At 41.6% G+C, this 23,785-nt stretch overlaps 1 protein-coding gene across 2 annotated transcripts in view; it reads right to left on the bottom strand.

Annotated features, from left to right (window-relative positions):
- SEMA5B (semaphorin 5B) overlaps positions 1–23,785 on the bottom strand; it is a 248,368-nt gene that overhangs the window by 35,654 nt on the left and 188,929 nt on the right. For both annotated transcript variants that reach the window (XM_042877572.1, XM_042877571.1), the window contains exons 12-14: positions 20,713–20,920; positions 18,360–18,567; positions 5,056–5,173 (exon numbers count right to left, since the gene is read on the bottom strand). In XM_042877572.1, the coding sequence (XP_042733506.1) occupies positions 5,056–5,173; positions 18,360–18,567; positions 20,713–20,920 (534 nt within the window). The remainder of the gene's footprint in view (positions 1–5,055; positions 5,174–18,359; positions 18,568–20,712; positions 20,921–23,785) is intronic.

Here is a 23,785-nt window from a genome sequence, read left to right as displayed (position 1 = left end):
CTGCCATGCAGCACCCGCCTGCAGGCCACCTGCTTGTAGGTCCCATGCAGCACAGCTTCAGCCTTCTGAGCAACGCATGGCCAGCACTTGCCATTCCCTTTCTGTGATGCTTCTGCCTTTGTAGTGCTCGGGGCTGCTGGTATAATCACATCTACATGCTCAGACTGAGGCCTTCCTGACTTTGGCCCCATCGAAACAACACTGTAAGAATGGCCTTACACATCATGGTAGCAACCATAAGGCTATGCAGCCCCTTCTCTCCCCATCCTACAGGCATTGTCCCAAGCTGATGTGTAGGATGCAAGATCACAGATTGCTGGAGTGAAGCAAATGGTTCTTTCAGAATGGTAAACACTCCCCTGGTTTCCCTAAAACCTCAGTGCATGCCAGGGGGCACGAGATTTGGATGCAACAAGCAGTTGAGTTCTCACAACTATGACACTTTAGGGAACTTGATCCAGCATCTGCAGCTTTGTACTAACCCCAGTGCTGCTCCTTTAGAAGGTAAGAACCACAGAATCACAGAATGATTAAGGTTAGAAAGACTACTACAGTCATCTAGTCCAACCATCCATCCACTACCACCACACCACTAAATCACAGCTATCTTCTTCTTAAAAATCTCCTGAGACATTGACTCTACCACCTCTCTGTGCAGCCTGCTCCAATACCCCTCCATCCTTTCTGAGAAGAGATGTTTCCTAATATCCAACCTAGTGGCTGGTGGGATGCTCAGCAGCTTTGATAAACCCATTGGCACAGGCAACACAGGCCTTGGCCTCAGTGTTGCACACAAGAAGTGAAGAGGAGGCTGCATCCCTGGCTTATGGCCCTGGTCCCAAATATGAGCCAGCTACCACTGCCAAACCGCACTGTGCCATGTTCAGCTGAGCTTTGTAGGCAGCAGGATCAATCCCCTGGAATGCCCTGTAGGGAAGTCATTTCTCCAAACCAAGGCATGGTGAAGCTGTGAGCGTTCTCAGACAACTGTGGCCACAAAGCAGAGCATTCAAACACTCATCCTCTTAAACACACTGCTCTGGGCTTCAAGCCTGGCACGGTGTTAAACACTCACACTGCACCTCTGGTGGACTGCAGTCTTCCCCTCTTGCTCATCTGCAGCAGCATCAAAAATACACAGCAGTGACACAGAAGTAATATAGATCTGTTACTGTGCTTTTCAGGCAGCAGTTGGGGAGAATCAAGCATCTGTTGCAAACATTTGTTTGCAGTAGATTACCATGCCGTTATAAAAATTTGCTCTGGGCTGCAGGTTACAAGGCAAGACGCCCAGAGAAAAGAACATTGAGTTTTGTTGTTGTTTTTTGAGTTTGTTTTAAACATGAGCACAGTCAAAAACCCATTCAGTTGGGTTGCTAAAAATCAGGGAGAAAAAAAATCAAAAGAACTACTTTGAGATATTTAATACTAGATTTTTATCTCCTTTTCCCTCCTGCCTTACAAAAGTCATAATCCAAGTACTGGATCATTCCTATTCGTTTTTGAGCCAGAAAGCCTTGCTGATTCCAGCAGGGAGCTCTGTTCAGAAATCAGTGGTATGATATGGCCCGTGGCTTCAATTAAAAAAAATAAAAACTGACAAATAATTATTGGCTCATAAGTGATACTGGGAAGCAGCCCAAAAATTAAACAAATAAGCAGCCATAGTTGAAATATTGGGATTTATAAACATGTCACGTTGTGAGTGTGGGAAGGCTCTTTTTACTTATGAAATTACATATGGATTATTATTCCATCTTTAAACTTATAAAAATATCTTCAAAAGAGCAAACTTGGGAAGTAGGATAAGAACTCATGGGCACTGATCTTTTTCAGAAATATCTTCCCAAGACAAATCCTTTGCAGCCAACAGCATCCTTCACACAGAGATGACATCTTTAAAACATCTGTTATCAAATGGCCATCACTTATTTGATACTTCTAATTGCAGAGATCTCATATTTGCTAAACTGACATACTCCCACCAAAGCTGTCACTATTTCCAACCAAGGGTTGATGGTTGGACTAGATGATCTCAGTGGTCTTTCCCAACCTTAATGATTCTATAATTCTATGACTTCATTTCCCATTTACAGGAGCAAATGCAGGATATAAAAATTCAAACTACCACTCCTACTTCTTGCTTCCAGGGCATTTTCAGTGTTTATTCTGATATTACAGATAAGGCCAGAAGCATTTCTTGTCCTTTTAATATATCAGTACCTTTTCTTAGGATTCAAATGTCACCTGCTTATAGCTTTATCAAGCTTTGATTATTTCAGCTGGAATTTTCCATTTTGGCTATCTGATAGGTGAAAAAACTTGGAAATTTTTTTCAAAGTTTCAGTCAAAATATTTCAATCATTTCTAAAACCAAACCTAGGAGAAAAGAATGTTTGTCCTCCATAAATAGCAACATTTTCCTTGCAACAAGTGAGTGTTCAGAACAAGAAACTGAACTTTTTTCCCTGGAAAACTTTTTCCCAGTCTCCATAAAATGTCACTCAAATATGTCTGGAGAATAAAGTCCTTGGGAAGTGGGAAGGAAAAGTCTCAGTTTTCAGAGACTCATTATAGATTTTGATTTTGGTTCTTGAAGCCCCTTGGTGTGTGCTAGAGGAGGGTAACTGGGCACTACAGCTGAGTGGCTGCACAGAAATCAAGAGGAAGGTATAAGTTTGGTAATCAGATCAAAAAGAAGTTGGGAATGAGCAAGAAAATGGTGTAGCATGTTTGACATTGCAACCACAACAATGCACTTATAGCATGTTCTGGGTGCTACTTGTTAGTAATAAATGTTAAACATTGCGCAGGGTACTATGTTAAAAAAACTATATGATTAACCCCATATCTAAGATCTCTTGTTAGATCTGCTTATTGGGAATCTGAGGCAGTGCTGTAAAAGACGTGCAGACCAGCTCTGAACAAGCATACTTGCTCAAGAGCAACAGTCAAGTCATCTTAGGGTGTTAGTTGACTCACAAAGGCCTAGTCCCTCTAGGATGTGATTGAGTGACATGCCAATTCTGGATTTAAAAGTTCCTGTGTGCCACACTCTTAGCTGTGCCAGGACATCTGTTTGCGGGCAAGGCTGCAGAAGAACTTACTGACAAGATCTGGGTTAGGAAAAGTTTATTTGGGAGGGGTGCTTTTAATCTACACTCTGTCACACTGGAGTGTGATCTCACTTACAGCTGTACCAGCACAGCTGAGTGCCTGGTGCTCAGCCCAGACAAGTAGGGTGAGAAAAAAACAGGACTTCTTTAGATGGTAACTCATCAAACTGAAGTCCCAGTGACATCTGGCACCATGCTGCTACATTCCCCTTCCTTTCCAGTGGTGATCTGCACATGCTGCCCTAGACTCTTGCATCTGTTGATCACGATCTTTTTAGTGCTCTGAACATGAAAAACATACTTGGACACAGCTGATGGAGGTGCTTAGATGAGCAAGCCAGAGGTAATTCATTCCAGCAAGTGACAAAGGAGAAAGAAAAAGAAAACAATTGCGTGTGGGTTTTAAGGGCTTGGCAGCCTATCAGTGGAAGAGCAAGAGCTCATGTATGCAGCAGAATGAGAGCATCTAAGTGGAAAATAATCTACGAGAGACAAGGTAAAACAAATGTAAAACTAACACTCCAAGAACAGCCAAAGCTGAATATTCTGTGCTGGATTTTTATGACCTTGAAACAAAGATCTGGAAGCAGCCTGTTCCCTAATGTGCACCACAGCAGACATGTTCAAACTAGAGGATTAACACCTCACACACCTATCAACAGACACAGGCATTAAGCAGGACAAGATAACAGCATGGGCAATCAAGAAGCACTGCATCCCAGTTCAACACAGGAGGGTTATAAACACACAAGCCTCTGAATCCAGCAGTGAAAAACTTAAGCCTGCCAAGCTGAGGATGGATTGAAGTAATGACTAATATTTCCTGGGAAAATATCTGAGAAGTAAGGAAGATAAGGGGAATAAACATCACAGTAGCTGCAGTCATAAATAGCATACTGAAGATATAACCCATCAGCCCCCTTTTTCTGTCGACTGGACTTAGCAGTACTAACATACTAATTGATGTTAGATAATAAAGGTAGACATTGATGAGAATTTCTCCTCCTCCACACTCTTACAACTTATTAAATAAGACTAGTTTTCCTTCTCAATCACCTTTGCAGGTACAGTTCAAGCAGCAGGAATTAAATTTGGCCAGACATCTTCTGGGGAGCACAGCCAGGAACTGGATGTTCAAATCAGAAAAAAGTGAGTGTGCGGGTAGTAAGAGAGCCAGAGAATCACACTGATTGATAAAGTCACTTTCTTTTAACTGCTGCATCTCATGGAGAGCAGGGTAAGGAAAAAAGACCATATCTATGAAAATCACATAGGTTTGGTCTTTGGTCTGCTAAATGTGAAGTTATAACTGAACTCTCTCGTATTCTCTTATATAGAATCTCTCTTTCCCTCCTGTTCTCTAATAAATACATATCTTTTTATTCCCCCTACATACATTCCATGATTGGTGTTTCTCTGCTACTCCTAAGATCATCTAGTCCAACCATCAACTCATCACCACCATGTCATCCTGTGGGCCCTGGCTCAGGGATTCAAAAGGAAAATGAACCGAATGCTGTCCTGGGACACTGGTTGTCACCTAACTCTGACTTCCCTAACAGGTAGGGAAGCCCAAGAGATGGTGCAGACAGTAGGGCAGTCCTGAGGCAGCTCGAGTTTCATGTAGGGCTTACATGGGTCTCGGTGGGGACCCAACAGCATGATCCAACCTGTTCCACTCAACACAAAGGTGGGTATGACAGGCATTGAAAGCTTGCTTTGGGATCCCCTCTCTGGAGCAAAAAAAAGTAAAATGGGTTTCTCTGTGTTCTCAACAAGTGCCTGTGCACAGATATTAGAGAAAATATGTGCCACTGGAGTCTGTATGCTTTACATACAGCCAGTCTCACTCAGGCTGCCACACACTCACTTGCTCTATTGCTTCTACACACATGCATATACTCATACACCCACATACATACAAAATATTTCCACTTACTGGGCACTCAGTAATATTTTGAGTCCACAGGCTCATGTTGGAGCTGTCCTCAATGGTGGTGCATCGCTTCTGCTTGTTATCCCAGCCACAGTAAGGGTCTCTGGCTCCTAGGCATTCCCTGCATGTGCAAAGAAAAAAGATTAAAGCTGTGAGACTGTCTAGCTTTAAAGAAATGTATTTGAGTATAGTGCTTGTGTATGACAGCTGTCAAGTCCACCAGAGCTCTGCAGAAGAAACAATTTTTCTAAGCAGAGATTTACCTGCTTGGAAGGGGAGAATGGCTGAACAGAAGGGTGACAGGACACAAAGCAAATATCACTCACAGAAGCTGCAAATGAAAAATCAGTTCACTCCTTTCCAAGGCCTAGGGAAAGAAAATAACTTTACAAATTTTAGTCAAAGAACCTTGTCATTGAGATATCTTTGTGCTTCCATCTAATCACTCAGCAGGCCAAATCTCACACAAAGCAACCTCTGTGAGTATGTTTTCTGACACTGTGTCCATCCAAAGGGGTTAGACAAGCAGAATTAGCCAATGCAGCACTAATAAAGGCTTTCTATTAGTGCTGGCATTTGCTGGCACAATGGTTTCATTTATAATCCCAACATCAAGATGTCAGTTTGGAAAAGTCACAGCAGAACATTATTTCTAAGCTTTTGGCTGCTTTGAACACTGCTGTATTCATTTTCCTCCTGAATCCATATTTACAGGCTAAGTGTGTGTTCTGAACATGTGAGCTCCTAAAGAAAAATAACCAGGATTCCTACTGCCACTGACCAGAAAAAGTCAATCACAGAATTAGTCTGTACCAGTAAAATTCATCTGTATTGGCTGTTCCCATTAGTTGCTTTCAAATTGTTAATTTTCATTAAGAGAATACAAGCCACATTGTGCATGTGTTAGGGAAAGACAAAGAAGAAACATCTAACCTCCAAAAGATTTGCAATACTGTTTTTTATTCCAATGATCCATTCTCTTCTATCACACAAAAGGGCTGCCAGCATCTTTCCAAAAGTCCCAAATGATTTGAAAGCTGCCAATTAGGCAGCAGCAAGGGACCAAGAGTTAAAATTCAGTTTAGAAATGAAACAGGAGAGTAATAACATTTATTCTAAGGGTTGGTATCAGCATGATAAATGAAACATCATTAAAAAAAAAAAAAAAAAAAAAAAAAAAAAAAGTATCAAATGCAATGAGAAGTGAATTGTTCCCTCCCAGGAATCTTTGAAATCCTATTAGTCTGCAATCAGCCACAAATGAAAAACCATGTTCCCTAAGTACAGCTGAAAATGCTCTATCAGCTTTTACTGACTCCACAGCCATTTGCCCCAAAGCAAACCCTGGATTGTTTTGCTGGCTGGCACCCCTTCCTTTATAGATGTATGTATGCACTATATATATGCATATATGCACATGTATGTATTTATGTTTTAATAATGAGTTTCCACTTTTCTCTGACATTGCAGAAAGACATTTCCTCTACTTAAGATTTCACATCCTGAGTGGTAAGGAGCAAAACTTTGTCTTTCTTGATTTAGGAAGGTAGTTACAAGGACTGTCTACATCATTTTTCCTCCAGCTGCTTCAAAACAACCAAGGAAAAGTCATAGATGATTTTGTCCCAGCCCCAGGCAACAGAACATCAAATATTTGCTTAGAAAAGACTCAGTATCCCCAGTCCAAGGACACAGAAGAGACACATGCTGCTTTGTTTTATTCTGGCTAGGCACCCCGATCCTACTGTCCAGCATCCCACACTACCCCATGCATACAGTGGGGCTGCCTCCATCCCCAGATCTGCCCTGGCCATCCACAGCCCCTCACAAGAGACTGAGCAGCAGCACCTGCCCAGGTAACAGCACTTCAGCTGTAAGCTTATCTCTAGAGAGAGAAAAATAATAAGAGAAGCAATGGGGGGAAAAAAATAAGGGGAGAAGAAAGCCCCTGATTTTAGTTACAAAGGCTTTGGTCATGCTTTCAGACCTGACACTGAGTACAAGCTATTGTTTCCGATGACATGAAGCCATTTTGCTGGGCACCCGGCGAGCAGAGAGAGGTCATTGTAATTCATAACAGGGAAGGCTGTTGTGAGCGTCACCCTATTATGATACACATTTTCTCTGAATTTAATTTATAGGAAAACATGTGCTGCATAAATTCAGGAAATAATCTCCATATGCTCTGAGCTGCAGCCCTCAGCCACTCCGCAGGCTGCAGTATATCCCGGCTAGGCACTGACCACTTTGCTGGCACTATTTGTAATGTGTGTCATGCAGCTAATGTGCTGCTACCAGCTGAGAGCAGCGAGCTGAGGGTCCCTGATGGAGCACTGAGGTGGCCAGCTTTGCTCTGTCCCCAGCTGATGGGCACAGTGAGATGGCCACGATGCCCAGCTGTGGCAAAAGCCTTCTGCTGGTAACAGGGAGCTACAGCTGCCTATGTGCCCTGGCTCCTGGATGTAACGCATCCTTACCCCGCTGCTGTTGCCATCTGGGCAGGGCCTGGGCTCTGCTGGGCTGTCAGAATGCACACTCTGTAATTTAAGAGCCATCAAAGACCGGGACTTCTTCCCATCTGACGGCAGGCCCTCAAAACCATTTGAAATCTAAAAACAAAATAGCTATGCTGTCTGCCTCCCTTCAGGATTCAGAGCCCACTCTGCTGCCTCAACTCTGGTAAGAAACCTATTATATCAGCTGACAGCGGTACACTTAGGGGTGAGGAGGAATGTTATTTACTTACACACAATTTGCTCCATTTTTTTTTCCTTTTGCAAGCACAAAAAGCATTACAATGCACATTACTGCAAGAGAACATTTCTGGCAAGTACTTTAAGTGAACACCTCAAAATCCACCCTAATTTATATCTTTACAGTATCCTTAGAATATATGTCCCCACTTATGTCATTAAGAGATAAAACCACACCAGCAAGCACACAGCAAAAGGCATACATATGTATGCATGCATGAACGCACAGATCAAAACGCTTCAGAAATGTGTTGTCATTCTTAGCAAATCGGGCACTGCGGTGTGGAAAATGGAAAGATATCATAGCATTTCCCCATGCACAGAACACAAAATAAATTGAAATGTTTATGTGTAAATCTCATTTCATATTATGATACTGTCGAGAAGCCTCACGCAGGCCTGGGGAACCAAGGCCACGCAAGGCACTATGTAAATACTGTGAAATAAGATAGAAGGAAGTTAACATGCCATAATGAAATTCTGATGTTTCGAAGTCAATGGGACTTTGGACATTGGCTCAGCAGGGCCAGAATTTCACACCATGCACACAGCAGTGAAAACTGCACTCAGTGACTATTCAGTGGCAGGCTAGGAACACCTTGAGGGATTCATGACACAGTATCACTTCCCATCATTATTTACACAGGTAGAGGGAACCCATTATCCCAAAAGACAACCCAAGCATAGTGGGTTACCACTGGCTATATTAATGCTAATGACTTATGTAATGAAATCCCAAAAAGTGAGATGTCTATGGAAGTGAGATGTTGATGATACCACATGGTTCATGCCCCCAGTTTATCTCTGACCATCTTTCTGACTGTGGTACATTCAGTGAGGACTCAGGAGAATACCTCTTGATGGATATCTAAGAGGCCGGATTTATTATGACAGAGCATTACTATCAATAGCGATTCACTTTAATTCATTGCCTTGCAGTAAATGTCTTATCTGAGGCATAATGGCATACACTAAAAATGCTCAATTGAAAAACAATTCCATTTGTGTCTCCTATTCAAGCTATTTTTTCTCTGGTTTCTTATTCTCACTTACTGAAGACATTTGCATGAAAATAAGATCTTACTCATAAGAGCTCACCTGCTGCCTGCTGTCTGGGAGCTGTAAGGCTCCCTGTTGTTGGCTATTGCAATCATTTTTACAGCCGTCATCTGGGATAACACAAAGGATTAAGACTCTACAATTGGAACAGTATCCAAAGTGCTCTGAAGTCAATGGAAACTCCTATATATGACTCAGAAGAGTTTTTACAGTGCCTCTGGAGCTGGCTTGCTGAGCCTTCATTAACAACATTCGCTGTAAAAAGGTTTCTGCTTGCAGTGTGCCGGTCCTGCCTAGCATCTCCTCAGCAGAGTCACAGGATTGTGATGTGGAAAAGGAGCCCTGTCCTGTGTCCTAACCCCACCTCTGCTCTCCACTCCAGATGTGTGGCACTTCTGCAGCAGTCCTCTTCAAGAGGGCTGGATTTGTCTAAAGAACACAATAATGATGGATCAGTGAGCACACCTCCTTCCTAAAAAGAACAGCTGTTCCAAGGTGCATTGCAAAGTGACAGCAGATTTCTCATATTCTAAATAATACAAGGATTTGGAGACTTTTTAATAGCCTGAATTACATCTTCTTTCAAAATCTTTCAAAATCTTCATTAAAGCTTAAAAGCCTGTAGTTCTAAAGTTTCTCATTCCCACTTTAATTTGCTTGGGGTCTGGATAACTTCATCTTTTGGTTGTTCTCACCTGTGAGCTAAAAAGCTTTAGACTGTGTAATAAATGGATCATTGAATCAATAGAACCAGACCCAAGAGATTAGTTTTCAGCAGACCAAAGGAAAGAAAGAATTACTGGAGCCTCTTCCCATTCTTACTACCAGACGGAAGACAGCAAACAAGCCTGTTCATACCAAAAAACAAGAAGACATCATCCAGAGCGCTCACTCACACTAAAGGATTGCGCTCTTCTCATCTTTCAGGATGTGCTTGCTCTCCAACATTTTTTTTCCCCTCTTTGCATGTATCTCTTTCTCATTATTTTTGACTTCTAAGAATTTCACATTGGTTTGTTCTACTCTTTGAGCAGGTATCTCTGAGAAAGCAGCACTTTGCAAGCAGTACGTGGGTATTAGCTCTGTCTGTTAGTTGCTGGCATGTGGCTGTATTTGTAGACAGGCATTTCCTGACAAGGTTAGCTTTCTGTCCCATTGCAATCAACATGTGGAGGGGATGAACTAAACAAATAATCATATTAGCTTCCAGCCAACCAAATCATAATTACTGACAACCTCAATACTCTGTGCAAGGGAGAGTGGACTTCTATCTTCCTTAAGCCCAGATGGCATGAAAAGAGAAGAATAAGAATCAAAAGGATGTTCATGGCTTAAGAAAATAAGATTAAGAAGAAGGAAAAAGCACCAGACCTTCAAACAATCCCTCTAATTTTGATACCTTTAAAAATTCAAACTGCAGAGATGAATTACTGATCTGTACAAATCCATTATCTTCCCCCACTGAGGAAAGAAGCCAAGTGGAACTGAGCTGCTTTAGTGAGGCAGTGGTCAAGCAGCAGCCTCATTTCTCAGCTGGTGAATGCAGCAATATTCTGTGCCAGATGCCAGTGCCCTTAGCTCAAGACAAGTAACACATACTTCATAAGCAATTATCTGTGGAATGGGACACTGCTCAGGAAGAGCTCACAGGTACCACCACTGTGAGGGCTGCAGCTGATGATCAGTTAGAGAACTAAGGTTTGCTATTTCAGCATTTGACACCGGACAAAGAAGCAGAGAAGCTGAAATGTTTTTGTGTTGCATACACATGTAATTTACCACCCACACATGCTTAGCATCAGCGACTGGTGCTCTGCACATGATTTGTTTTGAATGCATAGATTAAAACCCTGGTATAAAACAACCTCTAGAACTGACGTCCATTTACGAACCAAACACATGTAGCTGAAAGTAACAATGCACAGACAAGGGATTTTCATGGGCAGTTTCACCTCATTTTCTTTTCCCTATCAGGGACCTTGACTTGCTAGTTCCACCTCCTGCCCGACCATTTTCAATATCTCTTTAATCGATTGTGGTTTATAGATTATGGCCTTGTACAATTTACACAACAAACGATTCTATTTCTTACCTTCTGACATCCCATTCCATCATCTTTTAGCTACACTGACTTCTTTATTGGATAGGTGTTTGTTTTTGTTTTTAAAGCAGTAAAATAAAACAACATTGCATTTATTCAAATATGAAGATTAATGCCATCCTGAGAAAAGTTCTGATTAAATCTGGATTTATGTTTACATCAATGAAGCAGGTTATTAAAAAAAATGAGTAAGTGTTGCTCCATAAACACTGTTAGAAACTCTTGTCACTGTGCCAAACAAAACTGACCTCTAACAGAAACACAAGTACAGAGGACCACTGACTACCAGTGATAGGATCAGTCATCCACAAGAAAATTCAGTTACTATTAAAGTCATAATGAAAGGAATCGCCAGAAGGAACTCCTGAGTGTGGGGCATGTTTGTCTGGATTGCAAAGCACAACCATTTCCTACCTCAGCAGGCTTTTGAGCCTTAAGAAAACATGCCCCCCAGGGCTGCCATATGGCAAAAGGCAGAGGGAAGAAGAAAGGCAGCTTGGCCAAATCTGTGCACTCAACTGTTATTCCCTCTCTCTGCCCTGTGTCAGTCAGCCTCTGAAGAAGGATGTCAGATTAAGATGTGCTCTGCTTCTGCATTTCTGCTTTATGTAGCCTTTGGAAGATGCTGATGATTTAAGAATGTAAATAATGTTAAAATGACAACTTAGGAAGGAAAGAAAACTGCGAAAACAGAACATTTAAAAAGAAATGTATGCGATGATGAAGAAACCTTAAAACAGTCTACAGTTATCACCCAGGCTGCACCAAATAATCCATATTCAAGCAGCTCTGTTGTGAAAGTTGGATTTTGTTATGTTCTGGAATTTCTGCTCAACAAGATGCAGAAATAACTAGAAAGACTGCTTGTAGATTAATGTTGGAAATGGCAAAAAAATATTAGGCCACCTACCACGATGCTTAGGATCTAACATCTCTTGTCCAATGCAGAACTATTTCAGCTCTATGTAAGAGGCAAAATGACACAGCCAATATAGTCTCCGTTGTGTTTTCCCATGTATCAATAAAAACACTACCAAATGACATCAACTCCACTTTTTTAAAAATGACAACATCACTTAAGTAAATGGATATTTCTGAAATTCAGCCCTACCCCTCCTCAGGCTGGAGTGTTCCCATACATCTGTAGTATTTTGGCATACTGACACGTAGAAGACACCAGACAGAAGTACAGTGATATGTTTTTCTACAATCCATACATATTTTATGCACTTATATGTATTTCTATTTCATGCTTATAACAACAGCAAAAACATATCTGCCCTGGGTTCAGATGCTTCCTCCTCCTCAAACAGGTACAACAGTACATCTCCTAATAAAAAGTTGATGAAGCATCTGTAGCAATGTAGGCAAGGGGTAGTAACATTTACAATGCCTCACAATGTAAATGCAGACTGGAAGCTCGAGACGTGAGGCAAAGCAGACATGGCAGCAGTAAGGCTGGAGACACCAGGAGCCATATCGTTAGATGTGACCACTACCTAGAATACAAATCTTATGACCTAATAGCAGCAAATTGCAAGAATTGACAGATGCAACGGATATCTGCCCTGGGGCTTGCTGGAAGCTTCAGTTATTAATCTTGTTTGTATAACAGTAGAATCAATGTCATCTTAACATTATGTATTCCGAGAAAACTACCTGCTTTCCTGTCAGTCGCCACTGTGTTGAAACTAATTTCACATAGCCCACCCTAGCAGGTATTAGATGGTAATGACTTTTAGACATCACTGATCTGAGATGGCCCCAAGCCAGACTGCAAGAGGTAAAAGGATCCACAGCTTAACCACCCCTGATCTTGTGAGCAAATCACACGAGCAGGATTCTTTAAAAGTAAGGAGCAAACAAAAAGCACTCAGCACATTCAACCTCTCAGATTTTTCCTCCCTCTCAGCAGCTCCAAAGCTGCCCAGAACAAATCTGCAACCTAGTCAGGACAGTAAGAAGACAGAAGCCCTGAAATTAGCTGACTTGACTTGGCAATTTCTGGAGTGACCTTCATCTACTGTAGCAGTTGTACAGCCCCAGTCTCCATCTACCGCTAAAGATTCCTTCTGCCACAGAACCATTCACCTGGGGCCATCTCAATAGTTCAGAGCTTAAAAGTGGGAGCCTGAAAAGTGTGCAGACAGGTTAAAATGAATGTAAAGCTTGCTGGTAGTTTGTGCGTTTAATAGGAATAGGAACAACCATAATAATTCATTTGGTTTTGAGCAGAGCCCTTTCCACTTTTTCATCCCATGCTCTCTCTGTTTCAGTAATGCAAGAACCAGCAACCTCAGCACAGACTTATTCCTCAAGCAGCCTCGTTCTGCTCTCCCTCCTGGAACCACATTGCATTTCTCTCCTCACTGCTATTTGTGATTCCCTTGTACTTAAATGCCATCTACAAAGTATGCTATTTTCTTCTTCCATGCCATTAAAGATAATGTCAAATAAGATGAAACAGAAAACCAATCTCTTTGGCATCTTACTGGGAACATGCCCCTGCTCACTATATTACTTACCTTTGCCCCCCTTTTTTCCCAATTTCAGGCGCACATACCCAAATCCTTTTCTCAGACTGTTCAAATGAAACTCTCTAACAGCTCTCTGGAATTCAGACTTCTTAGACCTGCACTATCCCCCTGAATCTTAAAGGTCCATATCCTGCAAAGAGTATGGATGTGCTTAACTTTACATATATAACCAGCTACATTAAAGAAAATTGGAGTAATTGCCTGCTACAGCGGATGCAAATGTGTTTTTGGGATAGAGAAAATGGTATAATTTTGCACTTCTATTTAAAGAACACAAATCCATTTCATCTACCAAACTTCATTCTTTCCAAGAGCTTTAGTGATCATGGTTCTGTTTGATGTCTTCACTCTCTGTCAGTGGGAGTCTTGCTATTTACTTAAATGCAACCAGGATGCCAAAACAGATGTTCCTTGATTTATTCTGAGATATTATTGGATACTGGAGATGACAAAAAAAGGGGGTAAGTGCTCTCCTTTATGCCTTGTGAAGTCTTCCAAAGCTTTGCAGAATTATTGACGGTACAATAATTAGTCAATTTCCTTAATATTCAAGAGGCCAAATTAGCCAAAGCAGAAGGAAATTGATGAATTAGTTTCGTAACAACATTCTCATAGGCTCCTACCTTTCCTCCTGCCTCTATTTATAAAGAATATTCAATGTGCTGGATATTTTTAAAAACTCTCAAGGAGAACATTTTCAAAACAAAATCTGGGCCAGACTTTCGACAGCCTCAGCACAGAGGAGAGGGATGGATTTTCAAAGTCTTAGGTGAACAATGAAACATCAGCATTGCCTCAATGATCTGCTGGTGCTGGGCTCCACTGAACAACAGTCTTCCTTTGTTCCTTCCCTACCACTTTCACCATTTTCTCTCTGTGCTTTTTACCCAACAATCATTCCTTGTCTGTCCTTGGAGGAACAATTGTCACTCTGATGCAGAGGTCAGTGGATTTCCAGCCCATATTCAATTGACTCCCGCCAAATTGGAAGTTTTTAGATTGTCTAACAGTATGTGGTCATCCATTTAAGTCCCCTTCACTTCTGAAATCCAGTAATTTTTTTAAAGTTTGTTCTTGCAGCCCTAAATTCAAATGTTTCATTCCTTTGTTACAGAGGATTTTCTATCATACAGGGAGAAAAAAAAAAAGAAAATAGCAACAACATTAAACATCAAAACAATGTCCCAGGTGATTTATTGGACCTCTTAAATGATGATATGGAGATGGTACAGAGACTGGGAAATTTTAGTTTTGCACTCTGGACAAGCGGGCGCAAATGGGAGAAAGAGGGTAAAAAGTTCTGCTTCGTTACCATGGCTGTTGACCATTTTCTTCCCCAAAATCCCTGGAGCCACTGCAGGAATTACTCACCTATGTGTACTCAGTTGTCTGATCACTGGCCCAGAGCTATTTAGAGATGAGTTCTGTTTTTCACAAGATCTCAAGTCAGCAAATAAGAGTACTTGTCAGCTGAGTCATTTCTGCTAGCTTCACATTAAGCACTATGGCTGGAGGGGATGCGCAATAGAATTTAGGCCAAGTAAGAGGGCAAAAGCTCAGCATCACTCAACAGCAAACCCTGCAACAGGGTCAGAAAAGCAGGCAGAGTTCAAACAAGACTGTCACAGTAGCACACAAGAGAATCAGTCTCTTTGTATAGCCTCAGAAGCAGAAGTATTTCCATTGCCATTAGGTTGACTTGAGGTAACACACAACCAGATGTGATAACCACACATGGTGAGATGCGGAGATATGGTGGTGTCAGTAATAAAGCTGTGATGCTGGCTCTCCAACTATCCATCCCCAAAGCTCGGGGGCAACTTGAGGTAAAAAAAAATCCAAGCTCATCTGAAAATTGCAGGGAGGTTACAAAGATTTCAAAGCCATGCAAAATCCAGCAACAAGCACAGCCAAGCTACCGCCCAGCAAAGCAGCCTTCACAACACTGCATGTTCAGAGAGCTTGTAGAGCTCACTTTGGACATCTTCCTAATGCTCTCCAGCGAGACTGAGAATAGCAGCACTGAAGCACAATAGGAAAACACACACACAAGCAAGGTCCCTGCAGCCAAGTCCAGCCTATAAATTTGGGCAGCTGACATTACAGATGTCTTCCTGTCACCCTGCTGCTAAGACTCACTGTTCTGAAAAGACAGATTGAGACAGGTCAGTGGGCACACACAAAGCACTACTCAGACACCCAGAAATATATTGGGTCAACAAACTACATCAAGACTTGGGGCTGAGCTACTGGTCACCATTTAAGAGATTAAATTGGTGCCATGTCAATAAACAAACAGTAAAGGAGATGGCAGAAACCTTTTTCCCTTTCCACCTCTTCCCTTTGCTGCTGCTTTTACCTCTGCTGCATCTCTGAGCCTTGGTAACAAGCCCCAGGGTTTACAGCAGCACAGCAACAAGGAGTGCTAGAATCAATGTTCCCTCCATACATGATTGCCTGTTCCAGGGAGAAGGCAAGGTGAAGGTAAGAGCTCTAAGTCAGCAATCGGGAGCCCACATCAGCCCCCAGGGTGTAAAAGGCTGCAAAGTTTCCTGATAACATGAGGCAGAGCCAAAGAAAATAAACAGCGTTGTGGTATTCCTGCCTGGGAGGCACAAGTTCTCCCTCACCTCAAAGCTTCCTGAGCCCCCCATCAAAATGATTAGATTCTAAAAACTGCTGAAACCAGAGCTTTTCATGGAGATCAGTCAAGAAGTCACAGCATGACAAAAAAGTAACTGGGGCTGTGGTAGGGTGAGAGCCCTTCTTCCTGTGGTGGCTGTATATTGGCATGTATTAAGTACAGACACAACAGTAAGCAATAAATCACAGCCCAGGAGAAGTGCCAGGTGGAATGCACTGGAGGAAATTAAAACATCCCTCTCAATACAGTTCGGCATTGAAAGAAATACAAAGGAGACCAAGTTGACTTATCACCTGCATTGCCAGGGTGCTAAGGGGAAAATGGTTTCCAAGATTTCCAGTTGAAAAAAAAAAAAGGCAGGTGAATAATTTCCTGAAGAAAAAACTTAGCTTGTAATTAATAATGACATCACAAACAACCTTTAAAATAAATTAATAGCAGCCTTGCTTGATTTCCTAATCTTCCTTCTTTTTCCCTTCTTTTTTCCTAGTGCACACTCCCTCCACAAGACTCAGCCAAGGAGCAAAGGATCCATCACAGTCTCCATAAGTACATGAACTGGCCAGCACTGGAATTCAGCAAATTCTGACCTCCCACATTGCCAAACGTATGCAACCCACATTGCTGTCTGAAGTCTCCATCTCATGTGCTTTGCTATAGCCCAATAACTGGCTTACATTGCCTAGAAGTAACACAGCAGCCAGGATGGACTAAAGCTATACTAGCAGGGGAGGATGCTGAGGACCTCAGGCCTTAGGTAGATGGTGCTCCTATCCCCCAACCACTGCTCTGTTCTTTTTTCCTGCTTGTTCCTTTTATAGGCAGTTGAGCAAACCTCCACCATTTGAGCTTTAATGGAACTGTCATACAATGTACTTATACAGGCTGAAACTGGGACACGATCTATAAATTACCGGAAAGTTGAACTCAAGATTAGGAAAAGAAAGAAAAGGAAGAACTCATTTGTCTTGAAATTGGATCACATATATGTATACACACATAAATATTCCCAAAATGAAACTCTCCAGGACAGGCTGGAGAAGACAGCTGTTATGTTCTACCTTTTTAAATCTCTGCTTTTAAGAGCTAAGGACGAGATGGCATTTTCCAGCTGTGATTCTTTCTCTTACTAAACACTTTGGTGTCAGCCTCTCTGTATAAGCAGTTAAACCTTTACACATTAAACACTTCTGAGTTTAACTTGCAGTAATGTCCAAGTTATGTTTTCTAAAGAGATAATTAAAGAGGCTCAGCAAAAATAGAAAAAGCCATTATTTTTACACTGAGACAGACATGAATTTAGTACAAGCTGATAGATAAACTCTACTTGTTGAAAATAAAATTATTGTGACATTTTCTGTATTAGATTTTTGGCAAGAGAACAGGGACATCTTGCACCGGGCTGCGAAAGAGGGAGTCCATTTAGATGGTGCTAACAAATTCCTTCCTCTTGTCTAGCACAGAGGACATCAGATTCAGAGAAAACTCTCATCAAAAAAAGCAAAGCAGAGGCAGATGAGGAGAGGAAGCAATGTTTTTAGAGATGTACACACGCCATCAGTTGGTTTCACACTGGTTCACCTGCTAGAAAGAAGCGCTACTATTCATTTCCAAATGCCTCCTACACTCATTTCTGGGTGGAGATCTGCTCTGGAGCCAGGGCTGATAATTTAAAATATATATATTTTTTCTATTCCCTTTAATAGATGCAATCAAGACACAGAATCTATCCAGGTGTAGGAGGTGTCACACTTAGTTGAAATGAGCTATTGGGTTCCAAAAGCAATAACAAAGAGCCACATAACACAGCACTGCCTCATCAGACTTTGAGAGGTGATCACTCAGATAAGCAAGGATAGGCTGGCTGCAACCAGAAACCTGCAGCCACACAGCCAGCAAAACACATGAAGCTAACAAAATCAACTCTGAAATGTTAAATTTCTCTTAAAAAAGTAAATACTGCAAGTCCTTCCTCGGTAAACACACAATTAATTTCTGATGAGGACTAATTAATATTTATAAAAAAAAAAATATTGCTCATTCTCATTGCTCCTGTCATCAATGTATTATCAGGAGATGCACTTTCAACAGTGTCTTTTGTCTTTCAGGAATGAAAAAAGGCATTCTATACTGAATAAGGCTGGAAATATGTTTCCCTGGTGCTTTTCTTTTTAAGCTGAAGTGGAATCTATCAGCACTATAAATTTGCTTACCCTTCTGTTCTGTACATGGAGCATCTCTCCAGAGGAATTTTCAGCACTCCGTTATTTAAGCCCACAAAGAGCGACCTGTCGCTGTGCAGGATTTGGAGACTCTTGATTGCTTCCCGTTGTCCATCAGGGAGGATCTGCATTTCCTCTAAATAACAACTCCTCAGGCTCCTGTTAGTGGTAGAAAGGGCCTTCAAGATGGTGCCATACTCTAGTGGAACAAGAAACAAGGCACAAGTAAATCCTGGGAGACATTGCCTTCGTGTCACACCTACCTAAAGATCAAAATACTGATGCTATGCAGTGGCTTTAACCCTAGCTTTGTGTCATTTTCTAATTTGAACATACTTGCTGCCCATTATATAGAAGCCCCTGCTCCATGATTACAATTCTAGGAAGCTCTCAGACATTACAGCAATGAGAAGGACTTGAGCCATCTGAAGAGTGAGTACCTGGAAATAATTCCCACTTGGAGCACTGAGGCAGAAAAGAGCTTGGTCCTGTTACCAGTGAGTTGTAAGGAAGGTGACCTGAGATAACAGGAATCATTTCTGGTGCCTCAAAGTCTATTTTTCTTTTGGTTTACGGAGCAGATCAGCGCAATTTGATGTCATGACAAATGACAACAGATGCAGCCGCCCTGCTGGAAATCCCAGAGGCCTCCATAATGATTGCATGGGTCATGAGTCTAATTGATCCTCTTCCTGGAAGAAGCTATCCTGCTAGCTTGACAAGGGGATGTTACAGCATCAGCAGTGCATATGCAGAAACATATACGCTTCTGCATATATGCTTGTGCTCACAGTGCTCTCAGCTAAACAATCTGAAGATCTGAAAAACTGTGGGAGATTTACGATGGGGAAAAGGGGTAACCACACTGTTTTTCATTAAAACCCCAAGAGAGGTCTGTCAGTCCCAATTGTTTTCCAACTTCAATCTTTCCATCCAGATCACTTCTGTATTGGTGCCAAAGCTCAGCAATTTACAGCAGTGGGGTTGGCTGCAATGCAAAGGAAAAATTTTTTTTTTTTTTTTTTTTTTTCCCCCTCTGCTTAACAGAATCTTAAGTGTGGAACAAGACTGAGGCCCAGGTTTTGATTTTTGGGTTTGGTTTTTCTCAGGATTGGTTTTCTGTTCAGCGCTACCTTGGAGCAGGGCTGTTTCTCCTTAAGAATTTGTTTATTTTAAACATTTCAGGTCCAGAACAGCTTTGTCTTCAGTCGCCACCAATCAGGGCAAGAAATCAAATGAATAAGAAACTTATGTTATGGCAGAAGACTTTTCCATAGAAGTGAAACGAGACAGAAATAACCTCAGCTTTCTGGCTTGAAATATCAATTTAAGATATCAAAATGGCAGAACACTGTTATCTTTCCATTTAACTATAATCTTCTGATCATAATCAATGTCCAGGGAGGCTCCTACAGTGGGAATGTTACTAGAAGGCATCCAAGATGATCACTTGTGAAGAAAGTGGAAGTAAAAGTTACATAAAGTATTCTGGGAAGGTGGTAACATGAGAATGAGGCAATGACTCTGCATTCAGATCTGAGATTAAACTAACACAGACGCAATCCGTCTTATTCTAAAGTCAAAGCTTCTGCTATAGAGGATAACAGCATTATACCCATGAGGGTGGCCATATGCTCTGATTAATCAACCTATTTAATTTAACCTCTGTCATTAGTATGAATATGGGCTAAGACAAGCATTAATAACACTCTACCCTTCTTCTGCACCTTTCATTTAGCCAAGATATCTGTACAGAAGAGGCAGAACATCCTGCTAATTAGAGGATGGCAGTAGAAATTAAGAAACTCAAATTATACACTAATACTACCACTATGCATGAAAACACTGCCTCAGCTTCCCCATCTACATTCCATTTCACTGAATGATTGTTCCTGAAAGCAGAGGGACTCACATACCAGTAGGCATGTGGAATTGCATAGAGAAACTTCAGGCAAGCCTGGAAGTTAAAAATTATTATTGCTTATTAGAGATGAGTACATCATAATGCAGAGAGGCAACTTATGTGCACAAAACCACAGAACATTTTGGTGACCTCTGCTCTTCCCCATTGCCATGTATTAGTGTGATTACTTGAAACACATTTTTGTAAAAGGAAGAAAAATATTACTGTTGTTTTCAAACACACTGTAGACTTACGGCCCGTTCACTTGGGAATCTGCCTCAAGTCTTCCATTGTGCTTTTAATTTATTCAGGCAAACTAACTTCCATGAAACATTGTACCAAAATGATATTGAATGACTACTGTGTGATGGTATCACTAGCCGGCTCCCAGGACTCCTAAGTCTATGAGTAAGTGGAGGCCTTAGCCTCTAGTGTTCTTACCTGTTCCAATATACATCACGTGGTAGAGAGTATCCTTCCCCTGAACAATATCAACCACTAGTTTAGAGAATCGAATGCTGTCCTGAGTCACATACGGATCTACAGTGACCGGCTGCACCACGTCGTTCATCAGGAACAAGCGCTGCGCATCCTGCAGGACTCTCTCTGTCAGGTTCTCATTCGGGCTGTCATCACTCAGTGTCCCACACTAAACATGGAAGATGGAACTTCAGCACCATTTGCAACATTTGTTTGCTTTCAGTAGACTGAGACCAAACCCAGAAATGCTCAATTTTAACCAGCCATGCCCTGATGATTTCCTGGGGAGGTGGGCCTGCGTGAGGGTCCCACCATCAGTCCCTTGGCATGGGTTATGGCTGGCTTTGGCCCGTAGCTCACTTTTTTAAAAAAGTTTCTCCCAACTGGTCTGCAGACCAGCAATGTGGTGTTTCATTCCTTTGAGGTACCTTGGAGCCAGCATACCAAAGAAAAAAAGGTATTAACAAACTGAGGAAGGAAAAAAAGAATTAAAGCTAGTTATAGAAAGAGAGATTTAAAGTTAGCAGTAGAAACAAAGGTTTTGTGGCAATAAATCCTTGAAGCATTTCAAATAATCTTCAGACTCTACCTGGTATCTCAGTCTGTATAATGCACAAAACCTGGAGGTTAAAAAACCTGAAAAACTGGTTGGTTTTCCATCAAAGAATCTAACTCACCCCACTGCTTTTCTCATGTTTTCCCTTCTCAACAGACCCCTCCGGCTTCATCTTAATCCAAGCAGGTAAGCCACTAAGTGCCTCCTCCCTCTTTTACCTTTATTGACAGTGCAGATTGACCTTGGTGAATCCATCCTCCAACATTAATGGAGATAGAACTCAGGTCCATACAGAACAGAGGGGAAGAAAAGAGTTTATCTTGTGTCTTTTGAACACCAGCTCATGGCCTACCTCTCATAAACTGTCTGAGCAGTTTTACTAGAAAAAATATATATATTTTTCTTCATTTTGGGTCCAGGTGTTTCTGCTTTCTTTGGAAGGGAAGCCATTATTCTGCAAATTAGGATGTTGATCTACTGCACTTCAGCTACAGTATACAACTTTCCCGTATGCATACTCTCAATATTCAAAGCAACACAGCAGCTCGGCAACCTTTCAAAGGTGCACCATGTAGAGCTCCTCCTACCAGCTCACAGGAATTTAGCTCACATGTACACAATCAGTGTAATCAGATCCCACAGCTGGTATACTGAGTCCTACAATTGTCAAGCCTTTAAGAATTAATTTCTGCAAACAAACGCATTTGTTGGTGTAGTACAGAGCTTGGATTCTGTAAAAATCCACCACCAATATTTCAGAGCTAATTATGTTGTTATTATTTCCAGAGGTCTTTTTATTTCTCTGCTGCTTCATTACAAGTTCTGAAAGTTTTTCAGTTATATCTTTTCTGCTGTCTCCTGTACTCCTTCTGGTTTACACTGCTGTCTTTTTATGGATACTTTTCTCCCCACGCTCTTTCCTTTCTAGAGCATCACTGAAGGAGGAGTCCCAATGGCAGGAATTGTTGGTTTTGTTTTCTATTCTCATCAAGTCACAGATAATCCTTTTGGGCTATTGGCAGCCTGTATGCTGACACAGCATCCCTCTGGTTTGGTTTTATTTTGTTTTGTTCTAATTTCCTGATTATCTGCACTGCTCTGATCCTCTATATCCTTCTCCTCCCTCTCAGAATAAAAAAAAAAAAAAAAAAAAAAAAAAAAATTGGCATCTTTCCTTCATCCTCCTTTGTGAACACTGAAGCAAAAAAATTAATTTAATTTTTTCACAATATCTGCCTCTTCTGTCACTAAATTACCCTTGTCATCTCCTAAAGACCCTTCACTGACCTCTTGTTCCTCCTGTACTTGAAAAACATCTTAATCTCTTCTGCAATCTTCCTTTTGTCTGCCACATATCTTCTTTTCCTTTCCTTATTTTCCCCTGACCCTTTTCTTTCATCTTGCTGCTGCAATCTTTGCACTCCACATTTTATCTGATACTTTTCATTACATGGAAATGCTTTCCAAAGCCCTTTTCTATTTCTCCAGGGTTAGCCCAGCAAGGGACAGAAGAAAGTACTTCATTCTCATTTAACCTTAACATTTCTCTTTAAATTCCAAAAAATGTGATCAAGAACCTGAGCGTGTCGTCCCACCTTGTACAGGGAGAAGCCCTCTATCAGGTGCTGTGTTGGAATTCAGAGGGTTCCTCAGGAGTAACATGGAGACAGATTTGCCCCCCCTCAGCTCCTGCAATGATTTCAACTGACTGCAGAATCCATTTTGGAGGGCTCCTGACATCACCAGCTTGAAGGCAGATGGCACTTGCAGGCAGCCTCAGGACCTCTGCCATTATAAGGCAGAACCAGATTCACACAATTGGGATGGAAATATTCACTGTGCAGAAGCAAGGACAGAAGGACGAGCCTGTCCTTTCCTGGATACTCCAGGTGGAAAGGGACTGAGCTGTAAAATGGGCTCTCACTTCAGAGGACTCAGAATTATGGGGGCTGTCAAATGCATACTTTGTGTTGCACTGACAGAATCTAGGCATAAGCCTGTTCTATACATTTCAAATTGGCCTTAACTCGTAACTCTGGAAAATTGCTCATCATGAAATCAAACATTTTTAAGGCTAAAAGGAATCTCTGTGACCATCATGATGTAGCCTCTTCCACCAGTCACTTTTGCAATGTGTCAGTAACTTCTGGCTGAGCTACTGTGTCTTGGGAAGACATCCATCTCACACTGAAACACTGCCTTTAAGGTCCTATTAAGTGATGAAAAATTCATCACATCCTTACACAGTTCATTACCTTTCTTGTTTAAAAGCACAGGTTGTCTCCATTGTAGTTTGTCAGCTTCAGCTTTCTACCCTCAAATCTGAAGCTTTGGTGGGGATATGCTTGCATGTTCCCTGTGAGGACCATGTGCTCAGTGTTCACATGCCAATCTGACACGTAACAAAGACAAGAGAGTAAAAAGGGTGGATTTGCCCTGTTACATCAGAATTTGGGCCCATTTGGGTGGTGAGGTGCT

This window comes from Lagopus leucura, unplaced genomic scaffold, assembly GCF_019238085.1.
Source record: "Lagopus leucura isolate 7727_CA_CO unplaced genomic scaffold, USGS_WTPT01 Super-Scaffold_100019, whole genome shotgun sequence".
Taxonomy (NCBI): domain Eukaryota; kingdom Metazoa; phylum Chordata; class Aves; order Galliformes; family Phasianidae; genus Lagopus; species Lagopus leucura.
The sequence above is the reverse complement of the archived record's forward strand: the minus strand, read 5'-3'. Positions and strand labels throughout refer to the sequence as shown.